Source organism: Carassius gibelio, chromosome A25, assembly GCF_023724105.1.
Source record: "Carassius gibelio isolate Cgi1373 ecotype wild population from Czech Republic chromosome A25, carGib1.2-hapl.c, whole genome shotgun sequence".
NCBI lineage: Eukaryota > Metazoa > Chordata > Actinopteri > Cypriniformes > Cyprinidae > Carassius > Carassius gibelio.
The window spans coordinates 2,692,076-2,713,957 of record NC_068395.1 but is presented as its reverse complement, the minus strand read 5'-3'; the positions used below and the strand labels follow the sequence as shown (position 1 = coordinate 2,713,957).

Below are 21,882 nucleotides of genomic sequence, written 5' to 3'. Positions count from 1 at the left end.
AGAATACAATAACTTTAAAACAATGCTGAATGCATTTCAATTAAAATGGAGAGAAATCATGCCCTAAAGGCCCTAAATGCCTTGATGCAAATAAGCTGTTTTTATGCAAATCTTTTAGGAAAATACTCATATGCAAATATGGAGTGGGCAACCGGTGCAGACAGAACAGGGTTCTACTGATAACACATACAGGGTGTAGTTTGTCATGTTTTTTAGCATTTTTAGTATTTTATTGCATTTGGACCCGTTTGTATATTAAAAATGGCCTACTTGGTCTCATAGCATATATGTACCTGGTTACACGTTTTAGCGAGACGCGAAATACTTACCAAAAAGTACACATCACTGCAACTTCCAAAATAAATGAACACTAGAGGCAGTAAAGCTCTGACACCTTTTATTCCTTTTCACACAAATGTACAGTTTCGATAAATAAAGCATAATCTTTTGTACAATTACTTGAAAAATATCATGACTTCAAAACAATATGAATATGCTGGGAGATTTGAATGTTAGTATCACACATATCCCGCTTTATGGGTTTTCATAGATGGTAGGTTTGTTTGGTAGCTCACAGACAGAGACATACTTAAGAGGGTTTGAATCCCATGTAACCGCGGTTCGACAAAACATTTCAAATCTGCATATAAGGAAGTTCAGATGGCACTATTTTTTTCCATTTGTTAACACTATCTGGCAGGTTTAGGGTTGGGTTTGTTGTAAGAGCATATTTCCAACACGATAGAACATTAACTTTTAGCGACAGTCCGTGGATATTTGAATTCTGAACCACTGCAATAGGCCAGAAGCAACAAACGTAATAGAAGCAACATAAAAACACAGTAATACGTACCCATTTTAACGTAATAAAAACGTGCTAGGGTTCATGAATTGAACCAATGTTTTAGTGCCACTCAGTGGACATTTCTCATTGAACCTGCTGCGAAATGTGCAGTTGGGTACGTAAATGGTGTTACACAAAAAGTGCACAGAGGTACCTATTTTTATGAGACCAGGTTGAAAATGGCGCATAAAAGTTTAATTTCTTGAAAGATGAAAACACACATATCTTTAGTGTGCATTTGAGTTGATGCCGTTTCACATGGATGATGCAATTGACATTTTTTTGTATCGGTAACCTGAATGTGCGAAGCTTCAGGTGTCATTCACTTGGAGTTATCTTAGCTGTAGAAAAACAGTCTGTTATGCTGATTGATATCATATTTTAAAATGTTGTTCTAATCATGAACACATTGGTTTATAGCGCAAGTTTAATGTTTACTATACTTCTACACTTGTTGTTCTTCTAGTTATTTACCTATAGCAGCTAATGAATCGGAATTCGGACATTTGCAGAAAATAGCTTACTTCTACAATGGATAAATAAGCTGAAGACTAGAAACAAATAAATAATTTTCTAAAAAAATAAAATGACAACAGAGCATTGAATCTTTATTGGCACTGCAGTGTATTTAGTGACAATATTGTTCCAGTAAACATGCAAAGACCAAAAACCGATGACACTTTGACATTTGTGACAATGATGACTTTGGGGTAACTTTATCTACAGCGATATCGTTGACTTGATTGCAAATAAATGCACAGAGACTATTCAACTGAACAGAGATGACATCACTGAATTCAATGATGAACTGCCTTTAACTATCATTTTGCATTATTGATACACTGTTTTCCTAATGAATGTTGTTCAGTTGCTTTGACGCAATGTATTTTGTTTAAAACGCTATATAAATAAAGGTCACTTGACTTGACTTGACTTTGCAGGCCTGTTGATTTGATCAAATAAAATACAAATCTGACTATTATATAAATAAGTAATATGCAGGTTACGCCATCAAAATATATTTTAAAAAAAAAATTCTACCTCAAGCAAAAATGAACTTGAGTTTAATCCTACACTCTCAGAAAAAATTTGGTACAAAAACTGTCACGGGGTAGTACCACCCAACATCCCCCCAGTGACAGTTTTTGTAAAAAACAATTCTGAGAGTGTGTACAGTAAACAGGTGATTCACAGGAACTGCAACACTTGTTTTCAGTTCACTTGTTAATGTGCTATCCCAGCTAACAAAGTAAGAACACTTTGCTAACACTACCATTGTTATGAACATTATTTCTGAATGAACTACCTTTGAATGTTCTAAAAATAAGCAATAACATTTAAAAAAAAAAATTAAATGAACTCCCAGCATAATTGTAATATTTAGCAGCGTACACTTTTATATACTTCACTTATAAAAATTGTGTATGATCCACTTATAAAAAAACAGGAATGTAACACTCATTTTCACCCTCCTTATCCTGAAATCATTACCAGTTACCCACATGAACATCCAACCCATAGGCCATTACTTCATTTGCACAAATTAAATTAAGTAAAAAAAAAAAAAAAAAACCTTTTGGAGTGGATATGAAAGGAAAGGAAAATCAAGCCCAGTCAACCAGTTCTCACTGACAGACCATGAAAACATTAAGTTTAGTAAATATGTTTGTTCACTATATAATTCTCATTCTTCCATCTGTACTTTTATAGATTTAATGACTTTGTAAGCATGTTTTCACCATGGACTAAAAGATTGAATAGGCAATTGCAATTTTTGCAAGGATATATCTCGCAATACTGGGTTTCTATCTCACAATTCATAATTTTGACTTTTTTCTTGTGATTTAGAGAGAAAAATAAAAAAAGAGTCATAATTGTGATATAAACTTACAATTAAAAAAAAAGGCAAAAATTGTGGGGAAAAAAAGAAAAAAGAATACGGACTCAGAATTATGAGAGAAAAAAAGTTACAAGAAATTTAAATCCAAAAATCTGAAAAAGAGTCTACATTTTGAGATGTAAAATCAGAATAGCGAAGAAAAAAAATCAGAATTTTGAAAAATAGCAAGTTTTTTTATTCCATGGTAAAAACAAGCTTTCTTGTGAATAAGTAGATCCAAACCTTTGATTTGTAGAGTAAAAAAAAAAAAAAAAAAAAAACATCCAATGATTAATGAGGTGTGAGGCATGGCATGTTTCACCTCAAATGCTCCTTAGTATTTGATGCATTTCAGATGGTTCTTAAAAAAATGGTGGGTCATCTTCGCCTGTGAATCACTTCTGGGAGGATGCCTGTAGGAACCATACTTGTTCGTGGAACTGTGTTTTTGATGACCAATACTGAGACCTTTACAGGTGGCAACTAATAAATCTCCAAGCCCATCAATGAAGAATTCTGTTGGGAATATAGAATGAAAACAGATTCTTGAATGAACACTTATTATCTCTGGCATCTCTATCTCTATAGCTGGCATGTAAATGATTTGTTCACCGTGGATCAAGAATAAGCTTCATTCACATTTCTCATTTGTCAGCTGTCATAAACTGTTGTTTTTGGACAATGAATCAAAATCTGTACCACACCCATTGCTTTGAATTATCTAAGACCTACATGCCAGTGGATGAATATATCCACTGGAATGTATATCAAAATATATAGTCACAATAGTCAGGTCTTTGGGCAACTCTAATAACAGACTTAATCTAAAATAAATAGTTGACTTCATCTGATCTGATTTTTTTAAGATCCACTCACCAGTGTGAGCCACTCTTTTGAGGAATGGGTCAAAACCGACCCTCCGCACAGCCTCCGTCCGGCCCAGGAAGTAGTTGACGACTCCATCTGCAAAGAAGCAGCCGTTGAAACCCGGCAGGGGCGCATGGGTACGAGTTACACGCGTGATACAGCCGCCTTCCTCACTGTTCCCTTCCTCGTATTTCAGCTGGAAGGCAAACTGATTTCCTCCTACCTGACCACCAACCTGATGGAGAGAGAAAGAATAAGATCAGTCAAGGTCTTTCAGAAACATAAAAATAAGATCTGGACACAATAAAAGTCTTTATTGGTTTGAACAATATTTTTCATACTTTAGTGAACTATAAATACTATAGATTATTTTAGATTTGAATAATATTTCACAATATTACTGTTTTACTGTATTTGTATCAAACAAATGCAGCCTTGGTGAGCAGACTTGTTTTTTTTTTTGTTTTTTTACCACATCTAGTTCAGGAACGGCTTCCATAATGTTCACAAAGCTCTCAATGCGCGTCTCATTGAGAAACACAAAGTCATCATCCACCCACAGGAAATATTTAGTGGTGACCTGCGACACTGCCAGATTTCTTCCTGCAAACCAGCCCTGAAAAGCCAAACAATGAAACAAGTAACCTTCACACGTCAGGAAGATTATATTAACAGTCAACTTGAAAAACCTGAGGTTTGTACCTGTGCTGGGGGCATTATGTAGTGCTCTATATTGTCACCGACCACCTTCTCTGGGTTCAGACTGTCATCAGCAACAATGATCTTTATTTTTGGGTAGTTCACACGGATACTGTTGATGAGGACATTTAGTTCATTGTAACGCAGAAATGCTTTTACTAGCACAGTCACCTGAGAGTTCACATCTACAGAGAGAGAGGGGGGGGGGGGGCAATTATTATGGTGTTTGTGTTCACATGATAAAGACACTGTGATTAAACTGTAATATCAATAAAAATGACAGAAAGTCCATAACAAAATCAATAAAACAAAAATGAAAACTGAATATAAAAATAAATGTTATTCAAAATATTAATAAAACTATAATAAATAAATGACGATAATAAAGCACACACTGCACTCTATAAGAACTGTGTAAAAATATTGATGAAAAAAAGTTCTGTGGTCTAAACTTAATATAAAAACTGTAAAGATTTAATTGGGATGTTTTATGTTAAAACGGCTGTGAAAAAGAACCAGAATGCCTTCTATGAAATTTTACAATTAATGATTTTTGATTGAGACATTTTTTTTTATTATTATGTACATTTAGGTTTTTGTTAGGGCTTTTGTTGCTAAATTGGACCCTCTTTACATTAAGTGTCCCTACCTGTGTGCTAACACAGTAACTGCATGTGTCCATAGTATGTAACCATAGTGTAAGTACACATAGGTACATAGCATATACAGCTGTAATATTTCTGTAACAACACACATGTAACAACCCTCAGATGGTCTGTGTAAGTACAAATGTGTAACAGGACATTGGTCACAACACTTTTTTCCCCTTCACTACTTGTGTAACAGGAACTACCTTTTGTAACAACAATATTTATAAGAGTAATTGGAACCATCTAAACCAAGGGGTGGAAATGGGATCCAGGGTGTGGAAATGGGAAGGTTTAGGGCTGGAAATAGGATCCGGGGGGTGGGAATGGGAAGGTTTAGGGCTGGAAATAGGATCCGGGGGGTGGGAATGGGAAGGTTTAGGGATACGTAAAGTAAGAGGAGTTGGATCTCGAGTTGGAGTTGGTGCACCATTGTAATACCAGTGTACTTGGATGGTAACTCCTCAAGAACTGTACACTTAATATAAAAGTGTAACAGTTTGGACACCAACCACAATTTCTATGTAAAACCTAACTTACTGGCTGCTGCTGTGTAACATCAGAGTAATTACATGATAAATCTAATGTAAAGTATCGAGTTGTTAGTACACAGGTATTAGGGACACTTAATATAAAGTGGGACCAGTGTAAAGATTTAGGTAAATATCATGCTGCATGAAGATATCTTGTAAATTTCCTACCGTAAATATATAAAAACGTAATTTTTTATTAATAATATGCAATGATAAGAATTCATTTGGACAACTTCAATGGCAATTTTCTCAGAGGCAATATTTTTTTGCACCCTCAGTTTCCAGATTTTCAAGTAGTTGTATCTGTGCCAAATATTCTCCTATCATAACAAACCATACATCAATGGAAAGCTTTCAGCTTTCAGATGATGCATAAATATATAAAAAAAAATGGCCACATAAGACTGGTTTTGTGGTTCAGGACCACATATAGCTTTCTCAATATCACATGTGGTTTTATGGTTGGTACATTATAAAGATAAGTTGGTATATTAACATCATATCAGTTAATTAAATGTACTGTATTTCAATGTAAGTCCTACAAATTGTGGCTACCATATTTCTTCAGGTACATTTCTGCTGGTTTCCCATACCATAAATTTCACAGATTATTATTATTATTATTATTATAAGTAATAGTTCTGTTTTAATTTATTTTATTATATATATATATATATATATATATATATATATATATATATATATATATATTTTTTTTTTTTTTTTTTTTTTTTTTTTTTCTACAGTAAGTATTTGAGCTCACCTTTTCCCATGTCAAACAGAACAGGAACTGACAAACGTCTGATCTCAATCGGGAATATGACCTCATGATTCTCAAAAGAGAAGTACGCTAAGGACATGAATGCATTTGTAAAGTCAGTACATTCAGATTGATGTTTAATGAAAAAAAGTATATGTCTTATGAAACTTCATAATATCATAAAAGTTGTCTTTGTGTGAATCATTATATTCCAAGGGCTTGTCGAAATACCACATTTTTGGTCTTGGCCATTTAAGAGCATGCGCATGGAACTGGAAGTAAATCATCAAAGTGCAGCAGCCTTAATGCATGCTAAATCTACACTTGAATCTTGAATACTGCTCTGGAACGGTATTTGAGTCTAAGAGTATCATATCGTGCATCATGTTCTGGAAATAAATCATGAGACTTTTGCAGGGATCTCAGAAGGTTTTGCGGAAATCTTTAAAGTTAAATGTGAATGATAATTAGATATTAATTTGGTAGTAAAAAATTATTGCACATTTTAGGATGAGTATGTTTATTTTGTACAACATTTGCAACTGCTTTTTATCACTTAATTAGAAGCACCACTATTACTAAACTGAAAAGACATTTACAGGTGCTGGTTATATAATTAGAATATCATCAAAAAGTTGATTTATTTCACTAATTCCATTCAAAAAATGACACTTGTATATTATATTCATTTATTACACACAGACTGATATATTTCAAATGTTTATTTCTTTTAATTTTGATGATTATAACTGACAACTAAGGAACAATTCCAAATTTAGTATCTCAGAAAATTAGAATATTGTGAAAAGGTTCAATATTGAAGACACCTGGTCTTCACAATCATGGGGAAGACTGCTGACTTGACAGTTGTCCAAAAGATGACCATAATAATAATAATAATTAAATAAGCTTTCTTAAACCGAAAGCGCTACAGTAATAAAGTAATAAATAAAATAAAACAAAACACCAAAAGCAATACAACAATTCATTAGAGAAAGACAGTCTTGAATAAATGTGACTTAATCAACTTTTTAAAATCACCCAACCTTGGGGCATTTCTGACCTGCAGAGGAAGTACATTCCATAGCTAGGGGCTTTATATGAAAAGGCTCTTTCTCCCGTGGCCTTTAGCTTACATGATGGCTGGTAAAGTGAAAGAGTTAAGGCTGGTTCACACGGCAGGATAATTAGGCCGATTTTAGCCCTGATTCACCCATTCCGACAATCTTAGGATGCTCCGATTATCGTTAAATAATCTGATCAAATATTCCTGCCGTGTGTGGTGTGTTAAGACTGCTCTCCTCTGCACGGAAGAATGTCGGGACCGCTCTGATCTCAAATCGGGGATATCCAACAAGTTGGATTTATTTGGCCCGATTTCTTCTCGTGTGTGGTGTCCCCCGAGGACAAACAATCACGCAGCCTGTGGACTGTGGCGTGTAGCCAATCAGAAAGCGAGGTGACGAGGCGGTGAGGAAGTACCGGGAAACAAAATCAAAACAGCCGGCGTATATAACAAATATAACAAATACAAATAAAGTCGATGGGCATAACTACATCCACAACTGCAGTACATGGAAACGAATATATGAACGTTTATTTCAACGGTTATTAATCTGTGTAGTACGTATACGTATATCGCCGTGTGTGGGGTCTCTCAGGTTTGGAAAATCGGCCGACAATTTTAAAATCGTCCTGTGTGAACCAGGCCTTAGTAGAGCGAAGAGAGCGTGATGGAATATAAGGACTGATGAGATCACAAAGATACTCAGGTGCAGTCCCATGAAGTGCCTTGTATGTTAAAATAAGAATTTTAAAATCAATTCTCGCATTTACGGGAAGCCAGTGTAATTGTGAAAGAACCGGTGTAATGTGTTCACGAGAAGTACAAGTGAGCACACGACCGGTAGAATTTTGTATATACTGAAGCTTGCTCAACGATTTAGATGGAAGGCCAGAGAACAAGGCATTACAATAATCTAACCTAGTTGTTATGAAGGCATGTATAAGCCTTTCTGTGTCTGCAAAAGAGAGAAAAGGTCTAAGTCGAGCTATGTTTCTCAGGTGGAAAAATGCAGTTTTAGAGATGTGTTTTATGTGTGCTTCAAATGATAATTGTGGATCAAAAACGACACAAAGATTTTGCACCTGTGAAGTGGGGATTACCGTACAAGAATCAACAATCAAACTGATCTGCTCGGCCTTACGAGTAGCTGCAACTGTACCAATCTGCATCAGTTCAGTTTTGGAGCCATTCAGCTTCAGGAAGTTGTTATGCATCCAGATACTGATCTCTGATCAACAACCACGCAAAGCTATTGTGACGAGCACTCCCAGAGGAATCAGCGTCGCCCTGGAAACCAAACCAAAACACCTGCACGTCCTCGTCACCGGCTGATCGGTCACAGCTGCTCCCCATCAGCCAGCACATTGAAAAGCAGCACATGTTGCACTGAGAAGAGGTTCTCAAACAGAACGCAAAGCTGGACTAACCCCTCTCTCCTATCCCCACAGAAAGCAGCGAGTGACCGACAGCCCACACCCTTTGGAGCACGTCAGGACACCCACTTTCCCCTTGATTGGCACAGAGGAGCACGGAGAGCACACGGGGAGCACCAACCAGCGGAAAGCAGATCAGGACACTTCACCAGGCACCCTTCACTTTTCAATAAACCCACCCTCCGGGGCTTTTGATTTCACGTACCTCTTGTCGAGTGGTTCTTCACCCCGTGACAGTGGTGGAGAATGCGGGCAGAACAGTGAGGAATCACCGACAAGGTCACCGCCCCAACTCCTAATTTTTTTTTTGCTTTCTGTCAGCAGCACCACGGAAGGCGGCACGCGCGGCCCCGCGATGGAGGACGTCTTACAACGCCTCGCTGAGGTTAGCATCCGCCAGCAGCAAATAGCGGAACACCTCGCCACTCGCCTGGGCAGGACGGAGGATGAACTCGCCGCCGTCCGGGCGGCCGCGGCCCAGCGCGTTCCGCTACCTGAGCCTCGGGCACAAGCCACCCGTCTGTTGCCCAAGATGACGGCCGATGACGATGTGGAAGCCTTCCTTCAGGTCTTCGAAAACACTGCCCACCGAGAGGGATGGCCAGAGGACGAGTGGGCACGTGCGCTGGCACCCCTACTCACCGGTGAAGCACAGAGGGCTTACTTCTCGCTCCCCCTGACGAGTGCCGACAGTTATGTCGAAGTGAAGCGAGAGATCCTGGCGAGGCTGGGCCTCTCCCCTGTAAGTGCCGCCCAGCAGTTCCACGAGTGGGAATACAAGCCCCGGGTGCCAGCCCGTGCCCAGGCAGCCGAACTCAGCCGCCTCGCCCAGCACTGGCTGTTGGCAGGAAACCCCACACCAACACAGGTAGCGGAACGAGTGGTGGTCGATCGCCTCCTGCGCGCACTACCTCGCGTCCACCGACAGGCCGTCGGCATGAGGGACCCACGTGACGTCCGGGAACTAGTGGAGGCGATCGAGCTGGCGGATGCCGTTCATCCCAGCGGGGCAGGGGACCGGCTGCCGCCATTCCCCCGGAGGGTGGTCCAGGAGCGACGCCCGCTCGAAGGCACCGCGCGATCCGTCAGCAGGCCGACGGTTCCCCCACCGCGAGATGAGCCCATGCCAAGTGCCGAACCACCGTCGCCTCCGCGAGCCTGGCTGGCAGGCTGCATCCTTCACCAACGGGTGCCGGCGGGAGCCCCCGAAGCAGATGTGAAGGTGGATGGAAGACGGTTCCGGGCCCTGTTGGACTCAGGCAGTGCGGTCACCCTCATCCAGGCGCGGCTGTGCGCCCCGCGAAGCGGCCGGAAAACCTTCCTACCGATTACCTGTGTGCACGGAGACACTCGTCAAGTACCGGCCCGTGAGATGGTCATTTCGTCCCCCCAAGGCACCTGGCCAGTGGAGGTAGGCCTGGTGAAGGACCTGCCGGTGGCCGTACTGCTTGGAAGGGATTGGCCCGGCTTCGAGAAGCTGCTGTCCGCCGCTACTCAGCCTGCCAGCCCCAAGGGGAACCGTCGAAGACCGAGGCGGCCGCCTGGACCCCGCCGCCGACCGGCCCTGCTCGTCTCCGACAGTGGGAGAGAAGGTGAGGCCCCCTCCCAATCTACTAATCTGTTTTATGATGTCTACCAACAGGCTGCTGGAGGGGGCTCTTTCGCCAAGGAACAGCGGGAGGACGACCGACTCAAGCACTGTTGGAGCCAGGTGCGAGTCGTGGATGGAGAGGACGTCCTCCCCCGGCCCCACCCTCTCCCACATTTTGTCGTAGAGAATGGCCTGCTGTATTGTGTCGCCCAGCGTAGGGGGGAGGAGAAAAAGTTACTAGTTGTGCCTCGTGCCAAGACCGAGACCATTCTGGAGCTGGCCCATTCCCACCCCATGGCAGGACACCTCGCGGCAGCCAATACTGCCCAACGCATCCGCGACCGTTTCCATTGGCCGGGCCTGGACGCCGAGGTAAAGCGGTTCTGCCAGGCCTGCCCGACCTGTCAGGCCACGTCGCCCCGGACTCCTCCCCCCAGCCCGCTCATCCCGCTGCCTATCATCGAGGTGCCCTTCGAGCGGATTGGAATGGACATAGTGGGGCCGTTGCCGAAGTCTGCCCGAGGGCATGAGCACATCCTGGTCATCGTCGACTATGCCACCCGGTACCCAGAAGCAGTCCCCCTGCGGAAGGCCACCGCAAAGTCCATCGCCCAGGAGCTGTTTCTGCTGGCCAGCCGAGTCGGCCTCCCCTCAGAGATCCTGACTGACCAGGGAACCCCCTTTATGTCCCGGCTAATGGCTGACCTCTGCCGGCTGCTGCGGGTGAAGCAGTTGAGGACCACTGTTTATCACCCCCAGACTGATGGCCTCGTAGAGAGATTTAACCAGACCCTCAAGCAAATGCTCAGACGTGTGGCGGCGGAGGACAAGCGGGATTGGGACCTCATGATCCCCTACGTGCTCTTCGGGATCCGCGAAGTTCCCCAGGCCTCAACTGGCTTCACCCCCTTCGAGCTCCTGTTTGGCCGTCAACCCCGGGGCCTCTTGGACGTGGCCCGGGAAGCGTGGGAGCAGCAGCCGGCCCCGCATCGTACCGTCATCGAACATGTCCGGCAAATGAGGGAACGGATCGACCGGGTGATGCCGTTAGTCCGGGAACACCTCACCAGGGCCCAACAAGCGCAGCGACGTCATTATGACCGGACAGCCCAGCCACGGGAGTTCCAACCGGGAGACCGCGTCATGGTCCTGGTCCCCAGCTCCGCCTGCAAATTTCTGGCCTCCTGGAAGGGGCCCTACTCGGTCGTCGAGAGGGTTGGACCGGTCACTTACCGCCTGAGACAGCCGGGGCGACGGCAGACGGAGCAACTCTACCACGTCAACCTCCTAAAGAAATGGGTGGGGACCCGGGACCAAGTCGCTGCCCTAAGCCTCACCGAGCCCGTGGTTGTGGATATCAACCCCCACCTTTCGGCTGCCCAGAAGACGGAGCTGCAGCACCTGGTCAGTCAGTTCCAGGATGTGTTCTCCTCTCAGCCCGGGCAGACCAACGTGCTTCAACACCATATCCGGATGCCCCCAGGAGTCGTCGTTAGGCAACGGCCCTACCGAGTCCCGGAGGCTCGTCGGCAGGCTATTGAGGAAGAGGTCCAACAGATGCTAAAGTTGGGGGTAATAGAACCATCCCGGAGTCCGTGGTCCAGCCCCATTGTGATGGTCCCAAAGCCGGATGGCACCCTCCGCTTTTGTAACGACTTCCGCCGCCTGAACGAAGTCTCCGAATTCGACGGGTACCCCATGCCTCGGGTGGACGAACTGCTGGACCGGCTAGGAAGGGCCCGGTATATCAGCACCCTAGACCTCACCAAGGGCTATTGGCAGGTGCCGCTCTCCGAGGCCGCCAAGCCGAAAACCGCCTTCTCCACCCCCAGTGGCCACTGGCAGTACCGGACCCTTCCCTTCGGCCTACATGGGGCCCCCGCGACGTTCCAGCGGATGATGGACATCCTCCTGCGGCCTCACCAAGCTTACGCGGCCGCCTACCTGGATGACGTCGTGGTCCACTCCGAGGCGTGGGACGAACATCTGGATCGTCTGCGGAGGGTGCTCTCGGAGCTCCGGCGGGCTGGACTTACCGCCAACCCCCGAAAATGCCACCTAGCCCTCTCTGAGGCCAAGTACCTGGGCTATCAAGTCGGCCGAGGACTCATCCGGCCGCAAGAAAAGAAAGTTGAGGCCATCCACGCCGCACCAAGACCGGAGACAAAGACCCAGGTACGAGCCTTCTTGGGGTTGGCGGGTTATTATCGTTGTTTTATCCCCAACTTCTCCTCTTTAGCCGCCCCCCTGACAGACCTGACCAGGAAGGGGCAGCCGGAGAAAGTATGCTGGACCCCGTCGGCGGAAGAAGCCTTCTCCCAGGTGAAAGCAGCACTCACGTCCTCGCCGGTACTCCGCGCCCCGGACTTTAGCTGCCCCTTCCTGCTGCAGACGGATGCTTCCGACACAGGACTAGGAGCGGTCCTCTCCCAAATTCAGGAAGGTGAGGAGCATCCGATCATCTACATCAGCAGGAAGCTGTCCCCCGCCGAGAGGAAATACGCCGCTGTGGAGAAGGAAGCCCTGGCCATCAGGTGGGCAGTCCTGGAGCTCCGGTACTACCTCCTGGGCCGCAAGTTCACCCTGGTAACCGACCACGCGCCCCTACAGTGGATGGCCCGCGCCAAGGACACCAACGCCAGGGTGACTCGCTGGTTCCTAGCGCTCCAGGACTTCCACTTCGAAGTCCGCCATCGAGCTGGGGCCGCCAACGCGAACGCCGATGGCCTCTCCCGGATCTGGACAGCTTATGCAGGTCTGTCAGGGGTCATTCCCCACCCTCCCCTAATCTCACCCCTACTTTCTACATGTCTTCGCAGGACCAGAACGACGCTTAGGGGGGGGGGATGTGACGAGCACTCCCAGAGGAATCAGCGTCGCCCTGGAAACCAAACCAAAACACCTGCACGTCCTCGTCACCGGCTGATCGGTCACAGCTGCTCCCCATCAGCCAGCACATTGAAAAGCAGCACATGTTGCACTGAGAAGAGGTTCTCAAACAGAACGCAAAGCTGGACTAACCCCTCTCTCCTATCCCCACAGAAAGCAGCGAGTGACCGACAGCCCACACCCTTTGGAGCACGTCAGGACACCCACTTTCCCCTTGATTGGCACAGAGGAGCACGGAGAGCACACGGGGAGCACCAACCAGCGGAAAGCAGATCAGGACACTTCACCAGGCACCCTTCACTTTTCAATAAACCCACCCTCCGGGGCTTTTGATTTCACGTACCTCTTGTCGAGTGGTTCTTCACCCCGTGACACTATTAATGAGCAATGAACATCAGGACTAGTGGTGATGTAAATCTGCGTATCATCCGCATAGCAGAGATACCCAAGACCATGTTTCCTAATGATCTGCCAAAGTGGAAGCATATAAATATTAAATAATATTGGACCCAATACTGAACCCTGAGGAACTCCCTGTTGAACAGGCACGGTATCTGATTTGTAGTTACCCAAACCAACAAACTGGGAACGATTCGTTAAATAAAACCGAAACCAATTGAGGACAGCTCCAGAAAGACCCAACCAATTTTCCAGCCTGTCAAGCAGAAGAGAGTGACATATAGTGTCAAAAGCAGCACTGAGGTCTAACAAGATCAAAATACTGCATGCACCTGAATCAGCCATGATAAGAAGATAATTTACGACCCTAATTAAAGCGGTTTCAGTACTATGCCCTCTCCTGAACCCAGATTGGAAAAGTTCAAAGAGACTGTTCAGAGCTAGGTGATTATTTAACTGAACAGCCACAACATGCTCAAGAACTTTAGCCATGAATGGGAGGTTAAAAATCGGCCTGTAATTGGATAAATCAGATACATCACAACCAGTCTTCTTAGGGACTGGTGTAATGGCAGCTATTTTTAGTTCTGGAGGAACAATTCCAGAAGTCAATGACAAGTTCACATTTGAAGTCATAAAAGGGCAAATTGATGCAAGGCAGTTCATGATGACCGAGCAGGGAACCGGATCTAAAATACTGGTTGTAGAGTTCATGGACTTCACTGTACTTATAATAAAATAATCTCAGACCATTTCAAAGTTTGAAAAGGTAGTAGTTGGGAAGTTTGAAGGCGGGATATTAACTAGCTCAAGAGGAGTGATGGTATTTAAAGTGCTATATATACCCTCAACCTTACCAGTGAAATAATGAAGAAACTTATTACACTGGTCAACAGAGGAATGAACAACAGCCTTAGTTGGTTTGAAAAGATTGTCAACAGTCTCAAACAGCGATTTAGAATTTGTTGCAGCGTTACCAATGATGCTTGAATAGTAGCTCTTACGTGCAGTATTCAAGGCAGAATGGTAAGCAGACTGTTGTTCAGTGTAAAGAAGCCTGTGCACCGTCAGGCAAGATTTTTTTTACTGCCGTTCTTATTGTCTTCCGGCAGCTTTCATTAAACGTAAATCCAGGGCAGGGCAGATATTCAACTGATCGACTCCATGCCACGCCGCATTGCTGCAGTAATTCAGGCAAAAGGAGCCCCAACTAAGTATTGAGTGCTGTACATGCTCATACTTTTAATGTTCATACTTTTCAGTTGGCCAAGATTTTTTTTAAATCCTTTCTTTGTATTGGTCTTAAGTAATATTCTAATTTTCTGAGATAATGAATTTTGGATTTTCCTTCGTTGTCAGTTATAATCATCAAAATTAAAAGAAAAAAACATTTGAAATATCAGTCTGTGTGTAATGAAAGAATATAATATACAAGTTTCACTTTTCACAACTTTTTGATGATATTCTAATTATATGATTAACACCTGTAGAATGCAAAGTGCTGAAACACTGTAAACCCTTGCATTTTTGTAAACACTATAAGAGTGACCCATCGGGGTAATGAAAAGTTCTACACACATGTCTGGTCTTCATGCTCACTTTAACACTTGGGTCAAATACAGGAAATATATCATGCATGTAAATAAGTGGTCAAGTGCAAAGACCTAAAGTGTGGGTTTTTGGACAAGCCCCAAGTCATTTTGAAAAATTTCTTCTTCTTTTTTTTTAGTTGGGTCCAATGTTTTTTGGAACCTAAAATTCTTCAACAAAAATCTGTGTTCCGCAGAAGAAGTCTAAACAGGTATAGAATGACATGACAATAAACAATGATAGAATTCAGGTGAACTATTCTTTAAGTCACAGGTTACGTACCGAGGTCTTCTGTCTTGATGTGGTAGATGGTGCTGGTGTAGGTCAGTCTGCTCAGCAGGTCGTTGAGCTGTTGGAGGCTGCTGGATGAGATGCTCAGATGTTGCTCATTCTGGCCCTCCACCTGCTCTCCTTCCTGGACATTCATCACTGAAAGCACTCCTTTATGCACCCTTAGAGAAACCTGCAGAGGTTTCATATAATTTGACCTCATTTTATACATTTCACACATGATGAATCCTTTTGAAAAACACCCAAAATAAAGGCAGGGTAGGTGATTTGGTTCAAAAACATGCTGGTTGAAGGTCTCTTAATGTTTTTATATGTTTTCATATTGTCTGCGGAATATATATATAGTCTGATTGTGATTCTGATTTGCAGAGGGGATGGGATCTTATGCTTTCACATCTAGCTTGCTATTGCTAGCCTCTACAAAATCACCTACCCTACCTTTAACAGCTTTAGATCAAAAGCTCACAAAGCATCAATTAAAAGAAGGAAAAACAGCAAGACCCCCATTCAGAGACCGTCTGAAACAAACAAATTATTACGATCAATATAACAAAACCCACCACCTTTAGTGAGAACACCATATTCAGCAGGACAAACCTTGTAAACCGCTCTCTTTTGTGTTTGCAGTGCTAGACCTTTAATAGTGATACATTTCTTTGATTAATGAAATGGTTAAAGATGAAAAAAACAACTGACAGTCTTATATTGTATAGGTGATCGAAGGATTTGATGAACAGAATATTCAAAAGAGGAGCATTTATTTTAAATAGGCTTCTTTAAAAAAAAAATCATAAATGTTGGTACTTTTAATGAATCAATTTAATACAACCTTTATGAATTCCTTTTATTTTACTCTTTTAAACTTGCTTAGCCTAAACTATTTAATGGCAGCAAATCAGAATGATTTCTGAAGGATCATGTGAATAAGAATAAGAGACTGCATTCAGAAACATTTTTTAAATCTGAGAGGTTGTGCATGTCTCTCTGTAATCTTCTGGAGATGCATTTAAGAAACCTGAGATCATTAGCAATCAAATAAACGACAGACAGAAATCAGACTCACCAGGAATGAGTGTTTTATTCATGGGAGTTACTCTGAATCCTCTCATCGGATACTGGAGCGGTGTGTTGGCCGGGACGAGAAGAAGAACATCATTTTCTTTACCTGATCTGAAAGACAGCTCATTCAGTCAGAGGAATAAGTGTGTGCCACACTAAAGAGATCTGAGGAATTGTGGGTAACCTGATCTGGTGTTGTCTGAACTCTTCTGCCCGGCGTTTCTGCAGGTCATCCATCTCGTCTTCTGACACGAACTGGTTTGCTGGATTTGTCTTTTGGCAAGTACAGGGTGCTGGATTCTCATTGCGAAAAGGCCCAATACTGAGATGTGTAACAAGCAACAGGTGAAAATCAGAAACAAGGAATTCACTGCTTCAGGGTCACTCATAAAAAATAAAATGAATCTACTTACTTTGGTTTGGGAAAGTCTGTGATCTCTGAAACATGGTGGCAATTTGAGAGTCTTGAGAAAGTTGTTTGAGTGGGGGGAAAAATAAATAAATTTGAGAACAGTTTACATGGACTTTTTGTCTATAACCAAATTAACCTTAAACAAGAGTGAATTGTATCAAATATCTTTCCACACCAGAATTAAATCGTTTTTGTTGTATGATAAAGACGTTAAGGGTTACCTGTAAGAGTTAACATTTTAGTTAATGAGTAACATTTTTATTTGTAGCCTATAGACATCTCCTGGGTTAAAACTGCCTAATTTGGGTTGTTTTTAGCCCAGAGGCTCGGTAAATATGATACAGAACAAATGGTGGGCTAACCCAAAAACTTTAAATATACAAAGATGATATACAAATATTACTAAGAATGGGACAGTTTTGTTCAGTTCAGTTCCCCCCATCAGGTCTTCTCTGTAAGAATAGAGTTAGCTAGGTGGTACTTTCACAAAAAAAATATAGTCCTAGAAATGCAATCCTGCAAGTCTCCGGTATTGCAGGAATACCCTACTCGTTCAGTCAGTGTACGTGTGGTTAAAACTGCTCATGCGCATTGGCTGGACTGAGGTGTTGCAAATATGGCTTTCGAGTGAACAGACTTTCCTTTAAAGGGCGGTTGGTTTCACTCAAAGCCAGAAGTAGCTGTGACCGACACTGATTCCCACTGCCCATAAATAAACAGTGCAACTTATCGATGGAGCTGAGTTGCTATCTCCTGAAGAGGATGCAAAATACCTGCACTCAACCGGCTGGGTTACATACCGGTGGAGGAGGGGTGAATTTGTTTTCGGCTGTCTGTGAGACTGACCAAGCAGCTGACTAACACAATAACTACCCAACACTGAAAAAAAAACAAAAAAAAAAAAACAAGCCCCAAGAATGACCCAACAGGCTCAACCCAGTGTTTGGGTTGAAAAATAACCCAGAATTTTTGAGAGCATAATATGGTGCCTGTATACTGTCAAATACAATAAAAATCCATACAATTTACTGTAAAAAACTGGCAGCTGTGGTTGCCAGAGTTTTAACTTAAAAAAATACAGAATGCATTAGTGGGTGTTGCAAGTCCTGCGTGAGAAGGTTCAGTCAAACACTCCCAAATATGAATGAGGAAAGAGAAGAACTGCCAAAAAATAAAGAGGAAAGTCAGTAAAATTTGTTGAAAAACAAAACAACACCATTTTAATAATAAAATAAAATAACAAAAATATATTTGATCATTATTAACAATATAAAATATTAATAACAAAAATCAAATGTGATACAAACTAGTTGTACTAGTTAGACTAGTTGTACGTGTCTGCTTTTATATGACACAGCTGTTCCATTCGCAGCGCTAACAAAATTCATGGTTTAGTTTCAAACATCAATGTAATGTTACAATTCATCCTATAGTTCAGGTTAGTTGTAACATACACAGGGTGAAATGTAACATTATGAAATAAGCATTACGACAAAAAATAATTTAATAAATAAATGGATTAAAGTTGTATGTATGTGTATGTAAGCATGTTTCTGTCATTAATGGCAACTGGCCATAATTAAAGTGAAGTTTGTTTGGGAGCATGTTTGCTACTTTCATTTAAAATTCAAAATGCTGAGAGACATCACTCAGTTTGTCTTTCTCTTCCAAGCCTTAACCATACTGAAATTCAAAGAAAACCTACTAATCAAACTAAAACTTGCTTGGGGTAGGTGGCAAATCGTTTCATTGATGTTACAACTAACCCCGAGTCCTGTAGCAATGAAATAGCTCACCTTAAAGCTAACTACATTAGCATTAACAACTTGCATTAAACATAACTTCAGACACTAATCCTAGTTTAGCTTTGACGAGTTCAACTACAAAGCAGGATTTTCGGTCACAAAATAAGGACTAAGCTTAGCATGAGTCGAGTGAATCTGATTTGTGACTTGTTCCTGATTTGAGAAATAGGAAGTTTTACAACTGATCCTCATTAAAATCATCCCCCAAGCTGTTGAATTTAAAACCATAGCATCATGAATAACCCTTTTATACTGACTTGTGCCTCTCCACAATGTAATCTCAGGGATCTTTTGATAGTGTCTTGCCACCCACAGCTGACTGTTTGCTCCAATTGCACTACCTTAAGTCTTTTTGGATATGATTTGCACATCCGCATTTGGCAATTATCTGCCAATCTTGACTTCACCACTCACACACATTTTCAGGTTTCTCCAGAAATGTTTGATTAGGTTAAAGCTCAGACTGTGGATGCATGGGACACTTAAGGACATTCACAGAGATAAGCCACTCTTGCTGTGTGCTTAGGGTAATTTTCCTATTGGAAGGAGAACCTTCTGCCCAGTCTGAGATTCTGAATGCTCTGGACTGGGATTTCATTAAGGCTATCTCTATGTTTTGGTGTATTTAGTTTTCCTTCTACTCTGACGAGTCCCTCAGTCCCTGCCACTGAAAAACAGTCCCTCAGCATGAGGCTTCTACTACCCCACACTTTACTTTTGAGATGAGCAGAGCTGGTTTCCTCTAACATTATACATGGATTTATATTTCATCAGACCAGAGAATCTTGTTTCACTACTGTATGGAGTTTAAATTGATGTGGAAAAAAGTATTTTAAAGCATTATAACATAAGGCAGCAGAATAACAAAATGTGAAGAAAAAAAATGAAGGTGAATTTGTTGTAACTTGTAATGGAGTCATTTTCACTGTAAGGTATCTGAACTCAATTATTTTATTGTTTTCAGGTACTCTTCACCAGGCAGAACTTATATCCTCATGAGCTCATCAATGTTAAGTTGTTCTGGGTTGCCTGCCATAAAAAAGATGCCACGTCACTGTAATGGAAAATAATTGTTTTGCCTTTGTCTAACCACTTGTGCGTTACGTTTTCTTTGTGCTTTAGCTTCGCAGGGCGTTGTTCATTCGTCGTGCACTGTTACCTTTCAAAGCTGGAATGAATATGAAATCTATTAAATAGCCTAGTATGAAAAACATAATTTTTAATTGATTCACACGGACTCTATAGTATTCTGATAATGACGAGAAAAAAAGGTACACTGTTTTATATATCCATATAGGCTACACAAAATATTTCTACGTTATATTAAGCATAAATTTTTTTCTTTATTACTATTAGATTAATTTAATTCAGAAGTAGGCTATGACTGTATTTGACAGAACCATTCGAAATACAAGTGAGATACTATATGATTTTATTTGGCTGAATACATCAAAATACATTTGGACACGACAGATAAATAAATAAATAAATAAATAAATAAATAAATAAATAAATAAATAAAGTTTACTGATGTACAAGGCACTTACCTCATTACCGGTAGTGAATTTTTACTCCAAAAAACCATGCCAGCATAAAATAAGGCTAAAAGGGAGCCACTTAAAACAATGACGAGGAATAAAGTTCTGCGGGATCCGTACATGATTAAATCTGTCGCGATTAAAAACAATGTAATATATTTAATTATAGGCGGTCTATATCCAAATAAAAATGAAGCTTTGAAACTCAAATTACGCTAATAAGCGTCTAAATAAAGACAGGACTATTACAGATACTGTATCGGATGCTACCTGTTGAAGAGTAACAGGTGAATGAGTGACAGAGACTAGAGGACAGATATGTGACTGTTTGGATCGACATAAGCGATCGCTTTTATTAATAAGAAAATATTTTCACATAACATTTCTGTAATTTGGTTGCGTCTTGCTTAATGTCAAGCAGTTTGCTTCGTGCATCCTCTTTAACAGCATTAAAGCGGTCCAATTTATTATTACGAACTGTGTATGCATTTTAAACACCTACATTATGATATATATACTTCCTTCTTCCATGTCTCTGAATGTGTTTTATAAAAGCACATTTAGTGCTCAGTGGTAGCCTATGACCCGTTTCAGGGGTGACCAATTACTATTCAAAATCATTGAGAAAATCAGTTCCACCTTGTTTCGACATCCTCCGATGAGGTCAATCCATACAATTAATTATATTTGAATTAATTCTCTAGGACCACAAACATAAAAGCATAAAATGAAAGGCTAAATAATTTTTTGTCAACTGGGTTAAAATGTTGTCATTATAAGAACATGACATATAGGAGAATATCTGGCTTAAAAAAAAAAAAAAAAAAAAAAAAAAAAACCCCAGGAAGATGGTTACTTCCAGCCTTGACACATGTACTTTACATGTGGGAACTTACAAAAAATAGCTTATATGTGTATATAATGTATGGATACTTTTTTTTAGGAATCTGTTAAATACAAATAAATAAATAAATATACTGTAGCACCAGCCCTAAACCAGAATTGGCTCCCATTTTGTCGAGAATGAAATTTAATAAAAAACGTATTTAAAACATTCTGATGAAGTTTCCACTTGACTGGAAAACCATGCATATCAATAACCTGTCAGACCTGTCCTTCTCTACTATCCATCTGTGACTAATGCATCATAAAAACGCTTCCCAAAGAAAAAAGCATCTTAAGGCTTTGACTGTTAAATACATGACAAGTTTGGTGCTTTTTATTATTATTAATGCCATAACCAAAAACAATACAAATGAGAATTATTCATTGCAAAACATACAAAGATAGAGACCAAAAAACTAAACAAACAAACAAAAAATACAATAAACCAGTGCTGTTTCATCTTAATTAAATGTTCCATATCAGTCCAGAATATTTTTGTATATAAGCAATGAAAAACTCATGAAATTAAATCTTCCTCAGTCATTTTACCTTCATCTGAAATATTGTTTAAAAAGTCATTCATATCAGAATTTACAGAATTTGAAGTGTATAAACACTGTAAAACTGAGTAACAGTGTGATATCTTTTTAACGTTCTCTGTAATTGTATTATTAATTAACAATTTACTTATAGAG

General features: G+C 41.5%; 1 protein-coding gene across 1 annotated transcript; it reads right to left on the bottom strand.

Annotated features, from left to right (window-relative positions):
* Positions 1-1,395: 1,395 nt before the first annotated feature.
* Positions 1,396-20,316, bottom strand: LOC127946881 (beta-1,4 N-acetylgalactosaminyltransferase 2-like). Its single transcript, XM_052543706.1, has 10 exons — positions 20,312-20,316; positions 16,732-16,869; positions 16,552-16,658; positions 16,086-16,123; positions 15,480-15,660; positions 6,233-6,319; positions 4,293-4,474; positions 4,063-4,206; positions 3,600-3,825; positions 1,396-3,239 (listed from the first exon to the last, which is right to left on the bottom strand). Exons 1-10 carry the CDS (start codon positions 20,314-20,316, stop codon positions 3,058-3,060), a joined length of 1,290 nt encoding a protein of 429 aa, XP_052399666.1. The 3' UTR covers positions 1,396-3,057.
* Positions 20,317-21,882: the final 1,566 nt, after the last annotated feature.

Coding starts and splice junctions, on each gene's coding strand:
- LOC127946881 (XM_052543706.1), bottom strand. Junction 16,659..16,731: donor TTCAGACAACACCAGATCAG/GTTACCCACAAT, acceptor GCTGTCTTTCAG/ATCAGGTAAAGAAAATGATG. Junction 15,661..16,085: donor AAAAGAGAGCGGTTTACAAG/GTTTGTCCTGCT, acceptor AAACCTCTGCAG/GTTTCTCTAAGGGTGCATAA.